Source organism: Palaemon carinicauda, chromosome 2 (genome assembly GCF_036898095.1).
Source record: "Palaemon carinicauda isolate YSFRI2023 chromosome 2, ASM3689809v2, whole genome shotgun sequence".
NCBI classification, from domain to species: Eukaryota; Metazoa; Arthropoda; class Malacostraca; order Decapoda; family Palaemonidae; genus Palaemon; species Palaemon carinicauda.
The window spans coordinates 150228671-150252026 of record NC_090726.1 but is presented as its reverse complement, the minus strand read 5'-3'; the positions used below and the strand labels follow the sequence as shown (position 1 = coordinate 150252026).

The 23356-nt window shown below is 42.0% G+C and overlaps 1 protein-coding gene across 5 annotated transcripts in view; it reads right to left on the bottom strand.

The window, feature by feature from the left end:
• Positions 1–21122, bottom strand: part of LOC137627804 (guanylate kinase) — a 121549-nt gene extending 100427 nt beyond the window's left edge. Inside the window, exons 1-3 of one of the 5 annotated variants that reach the window (XM_068359192.1) lie at positions 20486–21114; positions 7437–7489; positions 7203–7233 (exon numbers count right to left, since the gene is read on the bottom strand). Coding sequence is in view for 3 of the 5 variants with exons in the window: in XM_068359165.1 (XP_068215266.1) it covers positions 20280–20364 (85 nt within the window). In the remaining 2 variants the exon portion in view is untranslated. Of the gene's footprint in view, positions 1–7202; positions 7234–7436; positions 7490–20279; positions 20380–20485 lie in introns of those variants that run through there. The other 4 variants (XM_068359209.1, XM_068359175.1, XM_068359184.1 and 1 more) reach the window with 4 other exon arrangements.
• Positions 21123–23356: the final 2234 nt, after the last annotated feature.

Here is a 23356-nt window from a genome sequence, read left to right as displayed (position 1 = left end):
CGTGAGAGGCGAACTTCTGCAGTACCTTGTTGACTATCTTGAATGGTGGGAATGCATATAAGTCCAGAAGAGACCAATCCAGTAGAAACGCGTCTATGTGGATTGCTTCTGTATCGAGGACTGGAGAGCAATAGATTGGTAACCTTTTGGTCAACGAGGAGGCAAAGAGGTCTATGGTGGGTTGACCCCAAGTAGCCCAAAGACTCTTGCCCACGTACTTGTGGAGGGTCCATTCCGTGGGTATCACCTGACCCCTCCGACTGAGACAGTCTGCCAAGACGTTCAAGTCCCCCTGGATGAATCTCGTCAACAGGGAGATGCCTCGATTTCTTGACCATAAGAGAAGGTCCCTTGCGATCTCGAGCAGCGTGAAGGAGTGTGTGCCTCCTTGCTTGGAGATGTACGCCAAAGCTGTGGTGTTGTCTGAGTTGACCTCTACCACTTAGTTTCGAAGAAGCTTTCGAATATCATCAAGGCCAAGTGGACTGCTAATAGCTCCTTGCCGTTGATGTGCATGCTCTTCTGACTTGAGGTCCACAGACCCGAGCATTCCCGACCGTCCAGGGTCGCACCCCAACCCAAATCCGACGCGTCTGAGAACAACACGTGGTTTGGGTTCTTGACTGCTAGGGATAGTCCCTCTCTCAGACTGATATTGCTGTCCCACCATTTAAGGCATGCCTTTACTGGTTCGGAGACTGGGAATGATACCGTCTCTAACGTCTTGTCCTAGTTCCAGTGAGCGGCTATATGGAACCGGAGAGGCAGAAGGTGTAGTCTCCCTAGTGAGACAAACTGCTCCAGGGATGAGAGAGTCCCTACGAGACTGTTCCAACTCCTGACTGAACAAACGTTCTCTTTTCAGCATTAGTTAGACTTCGAGCAGGGCTTGTTCTATTCGGGTGGCAGACGGAAAAGCCCGAAAAAAACTGGACTGCGAATCTCCATCCCCAAATATAGAATAATCTGGGATGGGATCAGTTGGGACTTTTAGGTTGACCAAAAGTCCCAAATCCCTGGCCAGACTCAACGTCCAATGTAGATCCTGCAGACAGCGAAGACTGGACGATGCTCTGAGAAGCCAGTCGTCCAAGTACAGGGAGGCTCGGATCCCCGATAGATGGAGGGATTTTGCCACATTCCTCATGAGCCTCGTAAACACAAGAGGAGCAGGACTGAGGCCAAAGCACAGGGCTCGAAACTGGTACCCCACATTCCTGTAAACAAACCTCAGAAACGATTGGGAATCCGGGTGTATAGGAATGTGGAAGTATGCCTCCTGAAGGTCGAGAGAGACCATCCAGTCGCCTTCCATTAATGCTGTCAAAACAGCCTGGTAGACTTCATCGTGAAGTTTGTCTTGACAATGAATACATTGAGCGCACTTGCCTCTTACGTACTCCTGCAGTGAACATGGCTGCCAGATCATTGGAGCCATCCCTGAGGGACTTGTTCCTGCAGAGAACGTGGCTGTCAGATCATTGGAGCCATCCCTGAAAGCCTTGTTTATGCATGACATAATTGTATAGCAAAACTTCAAACGCTCGAAAAAAAAAACTCCTAACAGGAGATGGTCTAGCTCTGAAGTCGACCATAAAATCTTGGAGCGTCTCATGGCCAGGCGCCAGGGAGAGTCTATGAGGTTTGAGAAGTCTATCTGGGCAGAGGCAGGAACTCCCAAGCAGAGAACTTCTCCCGTGTCATATCAGACTCTCGCTCTATAAGCCAGCTTAAAAGTAGTGGAAAGCAAAGGCTGTCTCCCCCAAACTCCTCCTGGTGATTAACCAGTCGCCTAGCAAACGTAAAGCTCTCTTAGAAGAGCGAGAGAGCACTAGCTTATAAAACAACGGCTTCGAAGTAGCTAGGCCTAGTGTAAACTCTGACGTTTAGGCGAACGAGGAGCAGCAGTTACAAAAAAATCCGGACAAAGATCCTTAAAAATCAGCATGATTTCTTTTAAGTCCATAGAGGGCTGAGCAGCTTTAGGCTCCTCTCCGTCTGACAGAGTCCTCAAGGGAATATCAGTAGGAGGGGGATCAGCAACTTCCTCATCTGAAGGAACCTTGTCCGACAATAGCTGAGTCTCAAGCAAGGGAGAGACCTGCCGTGGTGGCAATGCTTGACAAGCAGAGTCCACACGCAAAGGAGCAATCAGTAGCAGTCAAGGACGCTATGTCATGTAACTGCTTAAAGGACTGACCAGTAACAACAACAGGTGCGGGAGGACGTTCGACGTCAACTCGAGACTGCCTTGACTGCTTAGACTGAGCAGTCAAAACAACTCTTGACTGCAGTGCTTGATGCTCAACGTCAAAACAAGTCAACTCTGCTGGTTGGTGAACGTCCTGAACGTCAACAAGAGCAAGCGGCAGCGGCTGAACGTCCACAAGCGGCTGAGAGTCAACACGGGACTGCATCGAGTGAGGCTCTACAAAACACGATTGACGTGACTTTGTAACGTCAATGTCAACAGGACGAGCAAAGGCTCGTTTGGGCGGCTGACGGCCAAGATCTCGATCAGCTAAGCGGCGAGGATCATCGTGAACCTGCTCAACAGAATAGTCCTCCATAAGAGAGGCAAGCTTATTCTGCATGTCTTGCCGTACAACCCATTTAGGATCAACGGGAATGGTTGCGGTAAGAGACGAGGGTAACGTCTGTGACTGCAAAACCTTGCCTACAAAAAGACTCTCGGAGCCTGTGTTACGCTTTTGTTTAGGCGGCGAGCAGTCTTCCGATGACTGCATAGGGTCAGAGCTGTCCTAATGGTTACAACTAGGACGCTGGACCTGTCCTGAAAGGACTGACTTTCGCTTAAAGGGCCTCGAAACCTTGTTCCACGGTTTCTTATGCGAAAAGCCTTCGGATGACGAGGAGAAAATCGTCTCGCTCGTCTTATGGTAGGGGCGGTGTTGATGAGACACGCCTGAAACCATAGAGGGAACGTCTGTTCGCTGATCAAGTCCTCTCGAACCCATAAGTCGTACGACATTACTTCTCCCCTAGGCTTGGGAGCTTGCAAGAGGTCTCGGACTAGGTGAACGACAGGCACGAACAGACAAACCCTCGGTCGCAACACTGATAACACTTTGCGCAATTATCACTTTATCACTACGATTTTCTGTTTTGCACTTACTTCACTGAAATCGAATTTTACAACAAATCACATTAGATATGAATAAAACTGATTTCTACCTGAAGCACGCAATTCTACCCTCATCAAAAGGTTATAATTGCGAAATCAGTCGTATAATGTAAGCACATTAATACAAGCAAAAAACAGTAAACATATATTAAGATAAAAAGATCAGTGGCTGGGAAGGAGACTAAACACTAGTTCATTCAAAACTACGTTTTCAATCTCTCACCGTACAGTGCCTTGGGACGAGAATAAAAAACTAAAAACGTTTTATCCTTTCTCCCCGTACAGAGACTAGGGACGAGAGTAAAAAAACTGACTCGAGAACAACGTTACTCGCTTGGGACGAGAATAAAGATCGGAACGTTCTCTCTTCCTCTCTCTCTCTCTCTCTCTCTTGATTTCGCACCGAAGAGAAGAGCCCACTTACCTTTCGGCAATAAACAGGTTATTTGACCAAAGGAAAAAACTGAAAGGTTTTTCAATTAACAAGTTCCTTTAAAATAGTATCTAAAACATTTAAGTTTGAAAGAAGAATGAACAAAACGTCAGAATCGATTTACTCTTTCTGCAAAGTGAAACCGTGATTCTCTCTCTCTCTATCGTAACGATAGAGCGCAAACTGCGTAGCATAAATAAACTAAACGTTAGTTCATCTTTGAAACAGTACGAAGACTATTCAAAGAAAATCTTTCATAAAATATTTACTAAAAAATATCTATTTAATAAGGTTTAAATCATTTGCTCTGTAAAAGTTATTTACGATTGAAAGGGCTCAACGTTGTTTAACTTCGGTTTCCAAGTTAGGACCGCCTACTCTCGGATTAGAGGAGGAATAGGAAAGGTCGCATATAAACAAATCATTAAAATTTATCTTGATGTTTATTATAAATGGAAAGCTAATCGAAGAGGCCTAATAAAGGCGGTTGAGATATAAAATATATAGTTAACAACAACAATTTATAACGTGATAAGATAATTGCTAAAAGCCTAAAACACACTTCCGTACTAAGGGAAGGGTCGGCCATTTAAAAGTCAAAGAAAGTCCAAAAAACAATCCAAAGTCATCAAAAATTAAATCTATCCAAAAACGAGTTCAAGATTTAAGTTGAAGATAAAACACCTGCACTGCGAAAGCTCAAACCAAAAGGAAGTACTTCACCAAATATGTTGAGAAAACTCCAGGTTATACAGCGAGTATTGATACGTCTTGTCGTTAAGGCCGACAGAGAAAAATTGGGTCTGTTTACATGTATATGCGGTATCTGGCCGATAGTTGGCGCTAGTGGGCACACCCGCAACCTTCATAGCGATCGCTCGCGAGTTTTTGTGTGTTTTTTCTGTCGAGCTGCCGGAGGCTCAGCTATTATATATTCACCGGCTAAGTTAAATATTTAAAAAAACAAGTTCATTGCATATGCAGATGATGCAATTCTCACTGTATCAGTTCCCCCTCCTGAATGTAGATCTGGGGTTGCTGAATCCCTTAATAGGGATATAGCTAAAATTAGGGCATGGTGCAAATTACAAGGCATGAAATTAAACCCTAACAAAACTCAAAGTATAATTGTAAGCAGGTCACAGTCAGTGGCTCTTCAACATCTTGATCTAAGAATTGATAATGTTTCTTCAACCCTGTATGAATCTATTAAAATTTCAGGTGATTCTTGATAGTACATTTACTTTTGAAAAACACATTCAGTCTGTCTCTTCTTCAATTGCAGAAAGTCTTTTAAGATTTTTGGTGATCAATCTAATCTGAAGAAGTTTCAATTCTTTTATTTTACCTTGGATCGAGTATTGTTCTCCTGTCTGGTCATCAGTGCTGAATCTCATCAATTTGTTGGAAAGGAACTTACGGTTTATTAAATTTGTTACTCCTGATCTAGATATCAATCTCTGGCACCGTCGTTCAGTTAGTTCTTTATGCTAGATGCATATTTTTCTTAATGCTGACCATCCATTGCATTCAGATCTTCTCAGACTGTATCATCATCTTTGTAATACTAGGTATGCAGTTAATTCTAATAGCCATGCCTTCTCCTTCATAAGGCTCAATACTACACAGTAGTGTATTCTAGAAGTTCTATTTCAGCTACGATCAAGATGTGGAATGATCTTCTTAATCAGGTAGTTGAATCAGTGGAACTTCAAAATTTCAAACTTGTAACGAATGTGTTTATGTTGAGCAAGGTGCTATAAGTCTCTTTTTATAGTTCATAAATGAAAGATCTATTTTAAGGCTATGTTCTTAATATATTTTATTATAATTGTTCATTACTTCCTCCAACTATGGTTGTAGCCTAATAATAAAAATAAAAATAATAATAATAATAAACAATACCTTTGATTTTTCACAAATAATGTTCTTGGTAATATCTACTGCTAACTTCTTCTCTTGAACCAGATAGGCAGCAAATTTTTCTATTAAGAAAACGTGGTCATTGTTTCATCTATGTCAGAACCCCTTTCACAATATTAGTTACTTTGACTTTTACCTTTTCTTCAAAATTGTACAAATCGCAGATATAAAATTGTAAATTATTCTGTTATCAAGAAAACGTGATCATAGTTTCATTGATGTCAGCACCCCTTTTGCAACCTCAATTAATTTGATTTATTTCTTTTCCTTCAGAATTGTACAAATCATAGATGTTGCATAATTATATTTTTTTCTGTTAAACTTATCAAGAAAAGATGGCCATTGTTTCATCTATGTCAGCACCCATTTCGAAACACCGACTACTTTGATTACTTCCTTTTTCTTCAGAATTGTACAAATCTTTGTGTACACAGTGTAAATTTTTGCCCATTCTGCCACACATATACCTTATTCATCCTTCTCGAAAATTTCTTTTACCTTTTCGGTAATCATCATCATCTTTCTAATTTTCTTTCTCCCATTCGGGGCCATTGTCTAGATGCTGCTGTATTGTTACTAACTTGATGGTGAACAATAGTGACCATAATCTTATAAAAATCATTGTCACAACTTTACAAAGATCACTACCAAAGATGCTCACACAATAACTACATTATAAACAGTACATGATGCTGGTATGAATACTACTCAGGAAGTGAAAGATCCCATAAATAATGCATAAGTGGCATATGAGTCTTCCTGATTTGAAGAATGAGTAATGTCCCTGACTGGTTAACATCAGACTGGGGTTCGAGTACCACTCAAATTCGTTAGTTCCTTTGGTCACTGCAACCTCACTATCCTTGTGAGCTAAGGATGGGGGGGGGGGCTTGGGAGAGCCTATGCTCCTAAGTCATCAGTAATCATTGCCTGGCCCACCTTGGGTGGAGAAGGAGCTTAGGTGCTGATCATATATATATACGGTCAGTCTCTAAGGCATTGTCCTGTTTGATAGGGCAATGTCACTGTACCTAGCCTCTGCCATTCATGAACAGCTTTTAAACATAAAAGCCTTTAAAAGGGGTGCTTACAATCACCCTTACAGAAAAGTATAGTACATAATGGGGAATTTGTTAGTTTCTTCATAGGAACAAAATTAATTTCACCACACGCTTACGTTCAAGTGTCCGTCCACTTACAAGCAAGAGCGCTACAACCATAAAAAAATAAACATTAATTAAAAACAAATGTAAAAAAATATCCAACAGTTAAAGGAGCAGTGCAACAGTATGACTATCGTTGCAGCTAAAAACAAAGGTGGCTATTCTGTAACAGACAGATGGGCAAGGCTTACCCCTTAAGTCACCTGTCTTTAACCAATTACAGTACCTTGTTAACATATCCCTACTTTAAGGCAATGAAAGGCTTGTATACGAGTAGAAACACACAAAGAGTATTATGAATCCTGGGGAAAACTCATTGTCATAATTAGAGTAAGAATGACTAAAAGAATCCGATCTATAATCATCAGAAGTTAATACTGTACCACTGCTCGTATGTGGACTGATCAGAAAATAGTTAGCAAGAACACACAAAACTGGTATTGAACCAAATACAGTTTTGTCCCTTAGATTCATGCAGCAGCAAAAGGCCATAAAGTTAAGTAGACACAATAATTCAGGAAAAAAAAACCTGACCTACCTTTAAAAATGCTGTTAGGTTATTTAGATGACTAGTTCAAGGGGAAAAAAAAAATTTCTGGTATTAATTTCTCACCTCATATTTACTAGTGCACAATTTCATTCTATATTCACTACTGTTTTAGGCTCTGATTAAAAGAACACCTCACTGACAAAGAGACTAGAGTTAATTCTATGCATGTATTGAGGTAGGCACATTAAACTACCCTGGCACACTAAATAAAAATAAACTTACTAGCGAGCCTTGTTAGCAGTGTAGCCATGCCAATAAGGGTGGCCTCGAAATTACTGAAAAGAAACAAAAACCTACAGAAATGCTATTCCCACGTCAGTCTAACTAGCACATTACAGTGTAGAATTTTAGTGTTACGTATTATTTTCATTCAGGCTTGCATTAACGGAAGGAGCACAATACTGTACAACATAATCTGATATGAATCTCAAATATAGCCCAATTAAAGTATTTAATTTCATTATACCTATCTGCAATTCATCAATAAATGTTTAACATAAAAATGGTAAAAATCTCACAATGCTTTGTTCTCATATAACCATCTTATCACAGTATCAATTGCAGCATATAGTAGTACTGTATACTGTAAGTAGAAAGCCAACAGTGTTTCAACATCTCTTGTCTACCTTTGGTTCCAAGGAATAAGTTTTAGTATTAACTGGTAAAATATATAAAATAACTTGAGCTGCTTAAATAGGCCACTGTAATTAAAATCTAATATCTGTTTCAACATACATCACAGCATAGCCTGCAGACTTAGAACTGAAAGACCCCTAGTAAGGAATTCTCCCGATGGGTCGAGTGTCTGGTTTGGAAGGGGCTCGTTCTCAACCTCATAATACTTCCTTTACAGGATGAAAGGAAGTGGGAGAGCCCTAAATGAAGAACCTGCTCTCAGAGCACAGGAAGTGCCTGCTATCTAGGAGATAGCCTTCCTTCTGGTTGCTGTAAATCCCTTCGACAAGGACCACGACTGCACTGGTATTAAGGGGTCTCTGGGTCCCAAATAGTTGGTCCAGGACCATGTCCTTGTCTTCCTGGGGAGTGGTACTAGGATCTGACAAATTGTTATTTGCCCTCATGCAGGCTAGGACTTGCCAGAAGGCATGTTCCGACACCTTGCGCTCAGCCTCGGAGTGGAACTTTGGACATGTTGCCCTGGGGAGATATTCCTTATCAAACTTTTTTATTAACGTCATTAATACTTTTGGTCAGCTATTCCCCTTAAGGAGTTCGAACATGACAGAAGGTCGCACCACTCTTCTGCCCTATAATCCATTTCCCATGAGGCCCATCTTGGGCTAGGTCTTCATTATCACCTTTTTAAGGACTTCCCCTCAGGTCTTCATACTGCCACTTCTAAATTCACTAAATTTTATTTTAACTGTTCTTCATCACTTCCCTTTCAATCATTGAGTTTTCATCACATGTTCAAACTCTTTCAATCTTTGAGTTCTCATCACATGTTCAAACCCATTCAATCTTGAGTTCTCATCACATGTTCAAACCCATTCAACCTTTGAGTTCTCATCACATGTTCAAACCCATTCAACCTTTGAGTTCTCATCACATGTTCAAACCCATTCAATTCATCCCATGTTCAAACTTTCAATTTTTGAGTTCTCAGTCTTTTCCCAGCTGCTGGACATTACATCTTTAATTAGAAAAATAATCTTCCCACCATACTCCAGCCAAAAATCTTGACATTTGAACATCACATCTTAGCAACATCTTTTTCATTTTCTTTGTCATGATCCAATTTTAGCTGAATAAGTAGTAGTACAGGACAGTCATAGTTTATTTTACACATCATAAGTCTTTGCTCTCCCTACTAATGGGACATTTTTAATAACTAGTAGTCTGCCAATCTACTCCATTTCATCCATCCCACCACCACTCTCTCATACTGCTCTCTCAACTCCTACTTCACATTCCACATGGTCTATTGTAAGAGAAAAGCATTTTTCTATAATAAAATTCATTATTTCACTACTTTCCTATATATTCATCTTCTCTATGTTTCCAAGCAAAGGCTTGCCTTCCATGAGCTTCCAAGTGCAAACTTGACAAAATACAAATTAGGAAGTTTACTCTGGATCTCATAGTAGCCCACCCAGAGTGGTGCATCTCCTTACTGACAAGTGCCTCACTCATTAGCATTTGTTTGTAAATGCACTCTCACTTCTGCTGGTTATTATCATTATTATTAATAGCTAAGCTACAACTCTAGTTGGAAAAGTAGGTTGCTGTAAGCCAAACTCCAACAGGGAAAAAAAAAAGAAGGAGCCCAGTAGGGAAAGGAAATCAGGAAATAAATAAACAAGAGAAATAATGAACAGTTATAATATAATATTTTAAGTACAGTAACAATATTAAAACAGATATTACATATATAAACTCTAAAAAGAGACTTATGTCAACCTGTTCAACATAAAAGAATTTGCTGCAAGTTTGAACTTTTCAAGTCCTACTGATTCAACTACCTGATTCGAAAGATCATTCCACAACTTGGTAATAGCAGGAATAAAACTTCTAGAATACAGTACTGTCCAGTATTGAGCCTCACGATGGAGAAGGCCTATCAGAATTAACCGCATACCTAATATTACGAACAGAATGGTACTGTCTGTCCGGGAAGATCTGAATGCAAAGGATGGTCAGAATTATGAACAATCTTATGCATAACAAACTAATTCAACGTAGGTGGCAGACATTAATATTTAGATCAGGAATAAGAAACTTAATAGACCGCAAGTTCCTGTCCAACAAATTAAGATGAAAATCAGCAGCTGAAGACCAGACAGGAGAACAATACTCGTAACAAGGTAGAATGAAAGAATAAAAACACTTCAGAACAAAATGTGAGCCAAGGTGTGGGGAGGTGGAAAGGTGTAAACAGTACTGTATATGCATACCGTACAGTATTACATAAGTATTGAAATAAAAAAGTATATAAAACTTTGCTTTCTTTCAAGAACTATTCCCAATAGTCCAATGATGAGTACCACATTCAGCTAGATACCTCTGGGCTAAGGGTCACTTCCCTTGCCAGACAACCCAAAGGCCCACTTCATCACCTCATGAAGCCAGATCAATGCAGTTTTCTTGGACATTTTTGCCTGAAGCCTTCTATCAGGGCATATGCTACATCTAAATGAAACTTCATAGCAAGGGACTTGAATTGCCCTTCTAGACCTCATTTCTTTGGGAAGAGCAAAACAAATTCAAGTTCCTCAAGAGCACTGAGACAAAGATAAAGTCAAGAGGTTGCCTGGGTGGTGGCAGATGAAAAGGTCCATAATACATTGGACAGTGGCTTAGAAGGGGTATTCACCCCTCTCAACACTCAAACAGAAGATGACCAAATTCACATTTCAAGTGGACCTAAGAATAATAGTACATGACATCTGAGCAGCCTAGTGTTAAAAGTCTCTTTCTTTTAGTTATTGGATTGTCTAATGACTGAAAGTACAAGGGACTCCATTGGCACTTTCACAAGACGACTTAACAGATCAGGATACCCCTTGGCATATGACCAATGAGGATCCCAGGGTAATCAACAATTGAAGGATCAAGATGAATGAAGGGGAAGAGAGACAAGTTTATATCAAACAAAGGTACTAACAGTCATATTACAGAGCAGCCTACGGGTCCAGAATGAGAGATCAGAACACCTGTAGTCTTTTGTTGAACCAAGTGGCAAACAACAGGATCTCTCTTTCACCCAGTAGCCCATGACCATGTACAAAATGGTCTAGCCAGATCCAGGCGAATTAAACAACAGAGCATCATATCTGTGACTTACATTGTAGCTGCAACTCCCTGTCAATCTCGTGATAGGGTGGTGGCATTTCCCAGAATACTTATAAAGAAGAACCAAACCTAAAACCATCATTTCACCTTGTGTAAGTGTAAAGACCACTCCAACCCAACAAATAGGTCATAGGGACTGAGCTTGTCTGTCACTACATTCAAATGAGCCACCGACAGCTCAATGGTCTGACAACCCATGCACCTGCCTTGCCAACTCTGAGAAGGAAAGACTGTACCTTCTTGCTGGATGACATATGCCATTAGTCACAATGTTGCTCATCAACTCAACCATCAATTGATCTTGAAATCCCTGCTGTGCAAGGAGAGCCACTTAAATTTCTAACCCTATGATGTACAAGTAAATGTCGTCATCTGTTCAGACACCTAAAGTGAATAAGCAGTTTACATGTCAACCCCACCCATCTTTCAATGCAACTGAGATCAGGGGAGTTCAGAGATTTAATCACAATAGCTCTTAGAAAGAAGCCATGATGACAGAATACTGTATGTGGCTTCTGGCTTTGCTGAAGATGAAGAATTCTTTTCAGATCAAAGCCATCTTAAGGGAAGGTTGTTGACAAGACCACTTAAATGGGGGAGGTCTCAGCCTCCTGAGGAATCACGGAGATTGTCCAGAGTTCAGCCCCAAGTTGCTTCCACCTATCCAAGTAACTTTGTAGGCATCTCCCTACTGGCGGACAAGCAGGGGAAGTGCCTATCCTAGCGTTTGCAGCCTCGGCCGCTCCCTCTAGGATATTTTCCTCCCATGGAAGACTTTGTGCCTTTCCTGTCCTTGGCAGGAAAGGGCTTCTTAAGACACTGTTGTCTTCGCTGATGTTTTGTTCATCGTCGTCTTGGCTGAATAGGACTGCTGAGGAGCTGGTGGTTTATAGGGCTTGGATGTAAAAGCCCTATGGAGGAGGAAGTCCTGGTGTAACTTCCTCCATCTTTCAGCAGCATGTTCCACGTCCTTAGGCTCAAATAGATAATTGATTGATTGATTGAAAGTTTTCTGGCATCCTGACAGCTCAAATAAATAAGATCCCATATTTGAAAATGTTATTTTTATTAATAAAATAAATTTTTGAATATACTTACCCGATAATCATGTAGCTGTCAACTCCGTTGCCCGACAGAATTCTATGGAGGGATACGCCAGCTATCACAATACTAGAAGGGGGTGTATTTACCAGCGCCACCTGTGGCCAGGTACTCAAGTACTTCTTGTTGACACCTCCTCAATTATTCCTCGGTCCACTGGTTCTCTATGGGGAGGAAGGGAGGGTCGATTAAATCATGATTATCGGGTAAGTATATTCAAAAATTTATTTTATTAATAAAAATAACATTTTTCAATATTAAACTTACCCGATAATCATGTAGCTGATTCACACCCAGGGGGGTGGGTGAAAACCAGTGTACAAGATTAAAGGATAGCTAAGTATCCCATATTTCATATAATCAGTTATCCACAATAACAATGAAATAATAAGTACCTGGTAAGGAAGTCGACTTGAACCGTTACTCTGCCTTTAATAAGATCGTCTTCCTTACTGAGCGCAGCGTTCCTCTTGGGAGGCTGAATCAACTCAAAGGTGCTAAAGTATACAGGGCTGCAACCCATACTAAAGGACCTCATCACAACCTTTAACCTTGGCGCTTCTCAAGAAAGAATTGACCACCCGCCAAATCAACAAGGATGTGGAAGGCTTCTTAGCCGACCGTACAACCCATAAAAAGTATTCAAGAGAAAGGTTAAAAAGTTATGGGATTATGGGAATGTAGTGGCTGAGCCCTCGCCTACTACTGCATTCGTTGCTACGAATAGACCCAGGGTGTAGCAGTACTCGTAAAGAGACTGGACATCTTTGAGATAGAATGATGCGAACACTGACTTGTTTCTCCAATAGGTTGCATCCATAACACTCTGCAGAGAACGGTTCTGTTTGAAGGCCACTGAAGTAGCCACAGCTCTCACTTCATGTGTCCTTACCTTCAGCAAAGCAAGGTCTTCTTCCTTCAGATGAGAATTTGCTTCTCTAATCAGAAGCCTGATGTAGTAAGAAACTGAGTTCTTAGACATTGGTAGAGAAGGCTTCTTGATAGCACACCATAAGGCTTCTGATTGTCCTCGTAATGGTTTTGACCTTTAGATAGTACTTAAGAGCTCTAACTGGGCAAAGTACTCTCTCCAGTTCGTTCCCCACTATGTTGGACAGGCTTGGGATCTCGAACGACTTAGGCCAAGGACGGGAAGGAAGCTCGTTTTTAGCCAAAAAACCGAGCTGTAAGGAACATGTAGCCGTTTCAGATGTGAAACCTATGTTCCTGCTGAAGGCGTGGATCTCACTTACTCTTTTACCTGTTGCTAAGCACACGAGGAAAAGAGTTTTTAATGTGAGGTCCTTAAAAGAGGCTGATTGGAGCGGTTCAAATCCTGATGACATTAGGAACCTTAGGACCACGTCTAGATTCCAGCCTGGAGTGGACAACCGACGTTCCTTTGAGGTCTCAAAAGACCTAAGGAGGTCCTGTAGATCTTTGTTGGAGGAAAGATCCAAGCCTCTGTGGCGGAAAACCGCTGCCAACAAACTTCTGTAACCCTTGATCGTAGGAGCTGATAGGGAGCTTACGTTCCTTAGATGTAACAGGAAGTCAGCAATCTGGGTTACATTGGTACTGGTTGAGGAAAACTGCATTGGCCTTGCACCAGCTTCGGAAGACTTCCCATAAAGACTGATAGACTCTGAGAGTGGATGTCGTCCTTGCTCTGGCAATCGCTCTGGCTGCCTCCTTCGAAAAGCCTCTAGCTCTTGAGAGTCTTTCGATAGTCTGAAGGCAGTCAGACGAAGAGCGTGGAGGTTGGGAGTACCTTCTTTACGTGAGGTTGACGCAGAAGGTCCACTCTAGGAGGAAGAGTCCTGGGAACGTCGACCAGCCATTGCAGTACCTCAGTGAAACATTCTCTCGCGGGCCAGAGGGGAGCAACCAACGTCAGCCGTGTCCCTTTGTGAGAGGCGAACTTCTGAAGTACCCTGTTGACAATCTTGAACGGCGGGAATGCATACAGGTTGAGATGGGACCAATCCAGCAGAAAGGCATCCACGCGAACTGCTGCTGGGTCTGGAATCGGAGAACAATACAAGAGGAGCCTCTTGGTCATCGAGGTAGCGAATAGATCTATGGTTGGCTGATCCCACAGGGCCCAAAGTCTGCTGCAAACATTCTTGTGAAGGGTCCACTCTGTGGGGAAGACCTGACCCTTCCGGCTGAGGCGATCTGCCATGACATTCAAATCGCCCTGAATGAGCCTCGTTACCAGCGTGAGCTTTCGATCTTTTGACCAAATGAGGAGGTCCCTAGCGATCTCGAACAACTTCCTCGAATGAGTCCCTCCCTGCTTGGAGATGTAAGCCAAGGCTGTGGTGTAGTCGGAGTTCACCTCCACCACCTTGTTAAGCTGGAGGGACTTGAAGTTTATCAAGGCCAAATGAACTGCCAACAACTCCTTGCAATAGATGTGAAGTGTCCTTTGCTCCTGATTCCATGTTCCCGAGCATTCCTGTCCGTCCAGTGTCGCACCCCAGCCCGTGTCCGATGCGTCCGAGAAGAGACGGTGGTCGGAGGACTGAACAGCCAATGGTAGACCTTCCTTGAGAAGAATGCTGTTCTTCCACCACGTTAGAGTAGACCTCATCTCTTCGGAAACAGGAACTGAGCCCGTCTCTAGCGTCATGTCCTTTATCCAGTGAGCAGCTAGATGATACTGAAGGGGGCGGAGGTGGAGTCTCCCTAACTCGATGAACAGGGCCAGCGATGAAAGTGTCCCTGTTAGACTCATCCACTGCCTGACTAAGCATCGGTTCCTTCTCAGCATGCTCTGGATGCATTCTAGGGCTTGGAAGATCCTTGGGGCCGACGGACAAGTCCGAAAAGCTCGACTCTGAAGATCCATACCCAAGGAGACAATGGTCTGGGATGGAACGAGCTGAGACTCCTCAAAATTGACCAGGAGGCCCAGTTCCTTGGTCAGATCCATAGTCCATTTGAAAATCTCCAGACAGCGACGACTTGAGGGAGCTCTTAAAAGCCAGTCGTCTGACGGAGCCGGACACAAGATCATGATACTGCTGCACAGTCTGTAAACTGTCAATCATGGGCAAGCGAGGAAGTACAGTGACAACCCGAATCTGTTTAGACTGTCTGGGTCGTACAGACAACTCCTTAACGGGTTGCTGAGGTTGCCCACTGCGTCACAACAAGTCCCTTCTGTTGGTTGTTGAACGTCTTCCCCGTGACACATTGACTCCGTAAACAAAAAATCCTCTAACAAGGACTAAGCTTGGACTGCATGTCATGCAACACAGCTCAAGGTCTATGGGAGCAGGTGTGGTAACAGACGGGATTAGCGGCTGAAGTGTAACCATTACCTTCCCTGTAAGCATGTTATGCTTAAATAAAAGTCCATAAGAGGTTATGCAGCTAAAGGCTCCCTCCAAATGACAGAGTCCTCAAGGGAATATCAGAAGGAGGGAGAAAAGAACTTTCTCATCTACAGGGACCTTATCCTAGAAAAGCTAAGTTCTCTGAGTGAGTGTTCACTGGTGCAAAGCAGCAGACTAGAAGGCAACGTTATGAAACTGCTTGACAGTCTAGTGAGTTGGCAACAACCCAAGATGTGTTGAGAAGCATGCGGTAAGGTATGCAGAGCATGATGTATGCAGAGTATGCTGTATGCAGAGCATGCTGAATGCAGAGCATGCTGTATGCAGAGCATGTTGTATGCAGAGCATGCTGAATGCAGAGCATGCTGAATGCTGAGCATGTAGGAAGTAGAGCCTGCTGTAAGCAGAGCCTGCTGAAAGGAAAGCAGAGCGTGTGCATGGCGCTTAACATTTCTCAGAAATTCCATGACCAGTGCTAGAGTGCTTAATGCATGCTTGCATGGGGTTTAAACCATGGTATGCTGAACAGCAGAGTCAGAACGAGCTGGAACAACAACAGAGGTTTCCTCAACTTGAGGGAAAACCTGAGGTTCAGACTGCATAGGCTGAACAACAGACGGAGCAGAAGGCAGGTGCAAGGGTGAAGGAGGTTGACTCCTAGCAAGAGTTGCACCCAAGGATTGTACCAGCTAAGCGGAGGACGGAGGCGGAGTAGTCCGTTCCTGTTCCTGAGAGATGAGTGGAGCATGAGAAGGTTGAGGCTGCGCAGAACAAGGTAAAGTTCTAGCAAGCTGAGGCTCCTGAGGCGCAAGTGCATGGTGTAGATGAGCTTGCCTAGATGAGGGTTGAACTCGGTGCAGCGCTGGTTGAGCAGACAGACTCACGGAGGGGAGAGGTTGTTGTACCCCAACCGAGAGTTGCACCACTGGAGGAGCAGCAAGGGGAGGAGGAGGAAGAGTGTAACTCTCCTGATCCCAAAGCAAGGGTTGCCTTAAAGAAGGCTGAGGCTGAACAACACTGTGAACAGCAAACTCCGAAAGTGGTTCAACATCGTACGCCTGGCAGATGGAGCTGCGACTGGGTGCAGCGAGTGCAGGCGGGTGCAGCACAGGCTGAACGGGTGCAGGAGGTTGGTGCACCACCGGTGCAGGCGGGTGCAGCATAGGCTGAACGGGTGCAGGAGGTTGGTGCACCACCGGTGCAGGCGGGTGCAGCACAGGCTGAACGGGTGCAGGTGGTTGGTGCACCACCGGTGCAGGCGGGTGCAGCACAGGCTGAACGGGTGCAGGAGGTTGGTGCACCACAGGTGCAGGAGGTGCAACACTCTCAGCACGACACTCACGCATCAAGTCCGAAAGCTGTGCTTGCATGGACTGTAGTAGAGTCCACAACATCATACGCCTGGCAGATGGTACTGTGATCAGGCGGAGCGAGTGTAGGAGGAGGGAGTGTAGGCGGAGGCGGTGGAGCAACACTCTCAGCCCGACACTCACTCATCAAGTCCGAAAGCTGTGCTTGCATGGACTGTAGTAGAGTTCACAACATCGTACGCCTGGCAGATGGTGCTGCGACCAGGCGGAGCAGGTGCAGGCTGGGCGAGCACAGGCGGAGCAGGTGCAGGCTGGGCGAGCACAGGTGCAGCGAGAACAGGTGGAGGGAGTGCAGGCGGTGCAACACTCTCAGCCCGACACTCACGCATCAAGACCGAAAGTTGTGACTGTATGGACTGCAGTAGAGTTAACTTGGGGTCGGCAGACACTAAGTTCTGCTGAGGTAAAGCCTTAACAGCAGAGATCTGTTGTGGCAGAACCTTACTCCTCTTAGTCGGAGAGTAATCAACTGATGACTTAGGAGAGTCAGAGCTAACCCAACGACTGCATTCGGGTTGTGAACTTTAACTTCGTACGTCTGGCATAGGTCTGGACTTAACGTTTAAGAAGTCTTGAGACCTGAGACCAGCGTTACTCTGCCTTTATTTTCTCCCCTAATCTCTTCTGCAGACGAGCAAAATAAGGGCTCAATCGTCTGCGGGTGGGAGTGACGGTCTCGGTAAGACACGCCCACAACCACCGAGAATACTTCTGTGCGCCGATCAAGGCCTGCTGAACCCTTATGCCCTTCGACATTGCTTCTCCCCTGGGCTTGGGAGCTTGCAAGAGGTCCCGGACTGGGAGGACGACTGGCGCGCACAAAAGTACCCTCACGCACTAATCACTTATCACTTTGATTTCTGTTTGCACTTATTTCACTGAACTCGAAACTTAAGTGGTTTGTACCTGAAATACGCAATTCTATCCTTTCTCAAAGTTAGTAATTGCGAAAACAGAATTACAATGTAACAGAAAAATCTAATGAAAGATAAATCAGTGGTTGGAAAGAGACTAAACACTAGATCACTCTAGAAACGTTTAGTTTCTTCCCCTAAAGAGAATAGGGAGAAGAGCAAAAAACGATAATGACGTTACTCGTACGCCTGGCAGGCTTGAATGAAACGTTTATCCTCTTTCTCCCTCCGTCTCTATCTCTCTCTCTCTCTCTCTCTCTCTCTTGACTTAGAACCTGAGAGAAGAGCCCAATCATATATATCGTTAAAACATATTATTGTTAAAGGAAAAAACTGAAAAGTTCCTTTATTAGGATCAAAACCATTAAGTTAAGAAAGAATGAACAAAACGCTAGACACGGTTACTCTTACTGCAACGTGAAACCGTGAACATTCTTTCTCTATCGTAACGATAGAGTGCAAGTTGAACGTTCTGAACGTCAACAACTGCAGAGACAAAACAAAACGTTAGTTCAGCTTTGAAAACAGTACGAGACTGTCAAAGAAAATCTTTCAAACTCTGTGGCGGAAATAGCATAATATGTTAACAGGTAAAACCGAAATGACGGGCTCAAAGTTTATTAACTTCGGTAAAAGACCGCCTACTATTAGGAAGGTCGAATATAAACAAATATAAAAATTAATTTTAATGAGTTTATAATAAAAGGAAGTTAATCGAAGAGGCCTATAAGAGGCGGAGAGATATAAAATAAATCTATAACTTTGTTAAGCAAAAAAAAAAAAAAAAAAAGAAAGAGAGTCTATACTCTCTTAGACACCAACACTTCCGTCTAAGGGACGGGTCGGCCATTGAAAGGTGAACGAGAGTTCATACTCTCTCGTCACCAAAATTAATCAAATTAATTCCAAAAGCTAACTAAGCTAATATAGAAGTTTTCCAGTAAAGCGACAGCCGAAATCAAAGAGAAATACTTCACCAAAGTCGTGAAAATACTCCAAGAACATAAGCGTATCCCAGAACGTCTTGCCGGAAGCACGACAGAGGAATAATTGAGGAGGTGTCAACAAGAAGTACTTGAGTACCTGGCCACAGGTGGCGCTGGTAAATACACCCCCTTCTAGTATTGTGATAGCTGGCGTATCCCTCCATAGAATTCTGTCGGGCAACGGAGTTGACAGCTACATGATTATCGGGTAAGTTTAATATTGAAAAAATATGTTTCCCCCAATTATTTGCATTTGAACAGTTCAAAGTACTTATTAATTGACCAGGAACACTTCACATTTTCTTCATTAAGAATATTGTTTTATAGTAATTACGCAATTCAATTACTGACTTGGTCCATCACAACCAACTACAAAGGCTGTCCTTTCATTATTAACATGATAAATAAAATAAAAGCTATAATTACATTTTGATACTGAAAACAAATAACAAAGAGGGTTAGAATATAAAACACTGGGCCCTTTATTCTGTTCGAACAAGTAACTTATGACTGAAGGGCCACCTATCAGTTTTTTCTGAACTACCAGGAGGGAGGAGGCTCCTGTGGCAGATGTTAAAATGACAAATGGAGTAAAACAGGAATTTTTTATAAAAATCTGTAACTTTGTTAATAAGTTTCCGCCAGTAGTATATGGGATTGGAAATAATGTGTTGGCAAAGATCTATTCAATTATGCAAGTTCCCATGTCCTAACTAATGTTACTTTATTCTGTAATAAAACACTCAATTGTTATAGATAGGAGACTAAATAATCAAAGATGCATAGTCTCCACTATCGATAATAATCAGCAATCCAATAAAATAGAAAATGAGTGTATGATAACCACCATGCCCCCATAACTCCTTTACTTTAACCCTATCATTAAGAATGCAGCTGTCTGGGTGTATGTATGATAGCGGCCACCTGTATGCATTATTATGTCTAACTTACAATACGGCAGTGTAAGGGGGGTCGCAGGGGGACGTTAGCCCATCCCACGTTAGGTATGTAGGTAAGGACACGGCTTGTAGGTTAGGTCAGGGGGGAAAGTTTAGGTCCATTTTTAATCAATGCATGAGGAACTGGCCGCTGATATACAAAGGCTCCCAGCAGTCTAAGGAGAGTTGCAAGGGGGCGTTAGCGCTCCATGTGGTAAGTAGGTAAGGACACAGTTCGTAGGTTAGGTTAGGTGGGAAAGTTAAGGTTAGGTAATGTTCTCTGTGCGCAGGAGGTCCTGTCTATCGTTATAGAAAACCGCCATAATGGTGGTTATGGTACAGGTAAAATATGTCTAATTAAAGTAATGCATATAAGCCTAGAAGCTTTGCATCCATCTATTATGCGATAGAGTACCCGCAAAATATAAGTTGGTGGCACGAGCAGTTAGGAACCAGGAACCACAGAAAAGGACTAGTTGGAAAAAAAAGGTATACTTCATATATATGGCAAGAAATTAGTCACATTATTTATCTAATATGTTGACTAAACAGGTACACTGTCACCTTAGACTAATTTTGATTAAAGTAAGGTCATTTACCCTTAGCTGCCGTGGCATAATCGTTAGCACTACGCTTAGACTGGTTTTGAATAGTGAGGTCATTTACCCTTGCCTGCCGTAGCATCTACGATAGTGCCACAACTACACGCGGTATTAGGTCATTCATTCCCATTGAGTCGCATTTTTTCACATAGTTTACGAAGAATACCATCACAGAGCAATACTATAATAATTCAGACTCTTACCTGAGAAGTGTCAATCTTGGATTATTTTACAAAATAAATTTCCGGTGGGAATCGACGCAGTGTAGGTTCTCAGCCAGTGAACGCGAGAGACTATTGTTTTGATGTGGCGGCTTAACTAAACGCTCCTCTTTGTATATAACCAGTTCGTACTACGGATCCAAAATTAAGTCCGAGAAAAATTTTGTCGCATTGCTGCTGAGAATAATCGTGTCATACTATACGTCTTTTTTTAAGTTTTAAAGTGAAAAGGAAATATGATAACAACTAGCAGTTGCAGTCAGTTAAAGTTTACCCCACAGTCGAATTGGAAATGCAGGTTTCAATAATTGAGCTTATGTTGGTTCCGACCTACTGATAATATTACTAGATAATTTTCCAGTATTTCTGTCTAGAAATAATATGAACGTGTAAGAGTAGTGATTTATCAAACTTTCCCCGGTCTGCTTATTAAAAATATATCATGCTTCAATCTAAAGTTTTATTTGATACGGTAGACTAAGTGGTCAAATAAATGCAAAATATATCCAATTCAGTCCAGTTACTTCCAGTATAGTGTTCAGTCGTAGTCTCTGTACAGGTGTGGACGTTCGTTCGTTCGTTTTAGGACGCCTTGTCTGTAGTAAGACATGGGCTCTTGCACTATAAGCAGCCCATGTTGTAGATGTTTGAGATGACCACTAAATGTCACTCCCGGGGTCACTTGAAACTAGTTTGAGTACACTCCCCAGTCACTTGAAACTAGTTTGAGCGCACTCCCCTGTCACTTGAAACTAGTTTCACAGCAATCCCCATTAATTTTAAACTGGTTTCACAGCACTCCCCAGTTACCTGAAACTAGTTTTATAACACTCTCCGTCAGTTTGAAATGACTCCCATTTCTAATGTTCAAAATAGAGATAATACACGAGTAATAACATTTTCTTACAAAATTTCGGCTGTATACGAACAACATCAAAATGAAATTCTAACTTGATCTCAAGATACATAATCTCGTTAACTATATTGTCTTTTGACTTTTGTATGATCCATGTACAATATAAGTTTGACCGATCTTGGGCCACACAAAGTTACAAACACGTTCATAACAAGCAGGTTGGCAGGTTAGCTGCCGCTAATATCTCCATTGTAGTCCCCTCACACTTTATCCTGAAGATTAAATCATATCTGGTCTTTTTGGTGATGCTATCGTGATCATATATTAAGCTCCTGATGATGGCGTATTGGTCCTCTTCACCAGTGATGGCATATGTCAATCAGGATTAATAGTATACTCTACTAATCCTGATGTCAAAGAGCGAAAAAGAGTGTTTGACTCCTCCAATACTCTTAACAAGAAGCGTCGCTTTCACCTTGTTTGTTTTTTCCCTTGTCGTTTCCTAAATCTTCATGGTACGAATTTGACAAAAAAAAAAAAAAAAAAAAAAAAAAAAAAACTTTCACTTCCTTCATTTCATTGGAGAACATCAGGACAATCAACTCGACTGTTGAGTACTTTCAAACTAGGGTAGTCGTCGTAGTGTATTACAGCCAACTCTTCTTGTTGGCACGGGCCTTTCCCTTGGTAACCTGTGAATTATAAGGTAGGCCCAAACTAGGGTTATTTGACTGGGAAGTCATTTCAAACTAGCGTGGAGTCGTCTGAAACTAGTTTTAAAATGATTGGGGGACCCTTCTGAAACGGGGAGTCATTTGAACAACTTGGCTGTCGCTTTTCTTTGTTTTAGGTTTTCATAATTCACTTCTTCTCTGTTGGAACTTAGTTTAGAGTTCGTCTAACATTTCTTTTGACTTTCTAGAATGTTAAAATGATATCCCTATATTCAAATATGATTTCCATAAGCTGTATCATCTTCTAAATAGTGTAGGCCTAATTGGAAATGTAAATGGAAAAGGGCTACCAAAGGGGTACAGTGGCCAGGAACTAGCAGATACTTTTCTAGTATTCTTTAAAATAAAATAGAAAATATGACTAAGTCATTTGTAAATATTCAGCATCAGATAAATGCTGCAACAGATACACAGACAAAATTAACGAAATTTAATAACATACCACAAGATTTTATCACCACGATTATCAAGAGCGAAGAAAACTAATTGAGCGATCGATCCAATGCCAATATCTGAAGTAACAGGAAAAAACTTTTCTAACTTAGCCGAAATAATAATCAATAAGTGTAAGTTTCCCAAAATATAAGAAAATGGCTATAGCCACGCCTATTCTGAAAAGTGCTCTGGATTATAAGGAATTAAACTCTTATAGACATATTTTGAACCTATCCTTTATTTCAAAAGGGATAGAATGCGTAATTCTTGAACATCTAGTTAGTCACTTAGAAGAAATAGAAGCTTAGCCAGACAACCAATATGTTTACAGAAAATTATTCTCTACGGATACAGCCATCTGTTCTGTTGTATGTGATATGCTGGAAATGGTGGATAAAAATAAATGTGGTATTTTAATATTACTCGATCTTAGTGCTGTCATAGTTGTGAATGGACTACTACTAAATTATTTATGATCCATTGGTGTTGAAGATCTAATGCCTGAAAGACTACCTGGATGGCAGAAATTACTGTGTGCAAATTGGAAACTCTTATTCATCATATGAACTTTTAAACAGAGCACCTCAGGGGAGGGTAGGCTACTGGGCCCAATCATTTTCTGCATTTATATCATTGGTCTATCAAAAATACTACAAAGGCATGGTGTGGAGTTCAAACTATTTACGTATGATACACAATTTTACTTCTTCATAAGTGATGTAGACGACGCTACTGAAACTCTAAACCAAATCCTTTATAGTGTTCGGGAATGGATGTTGATCAAACAGCTAAAATCAAAAGGAAAAAAAAAACTGAATTTATGTTGAA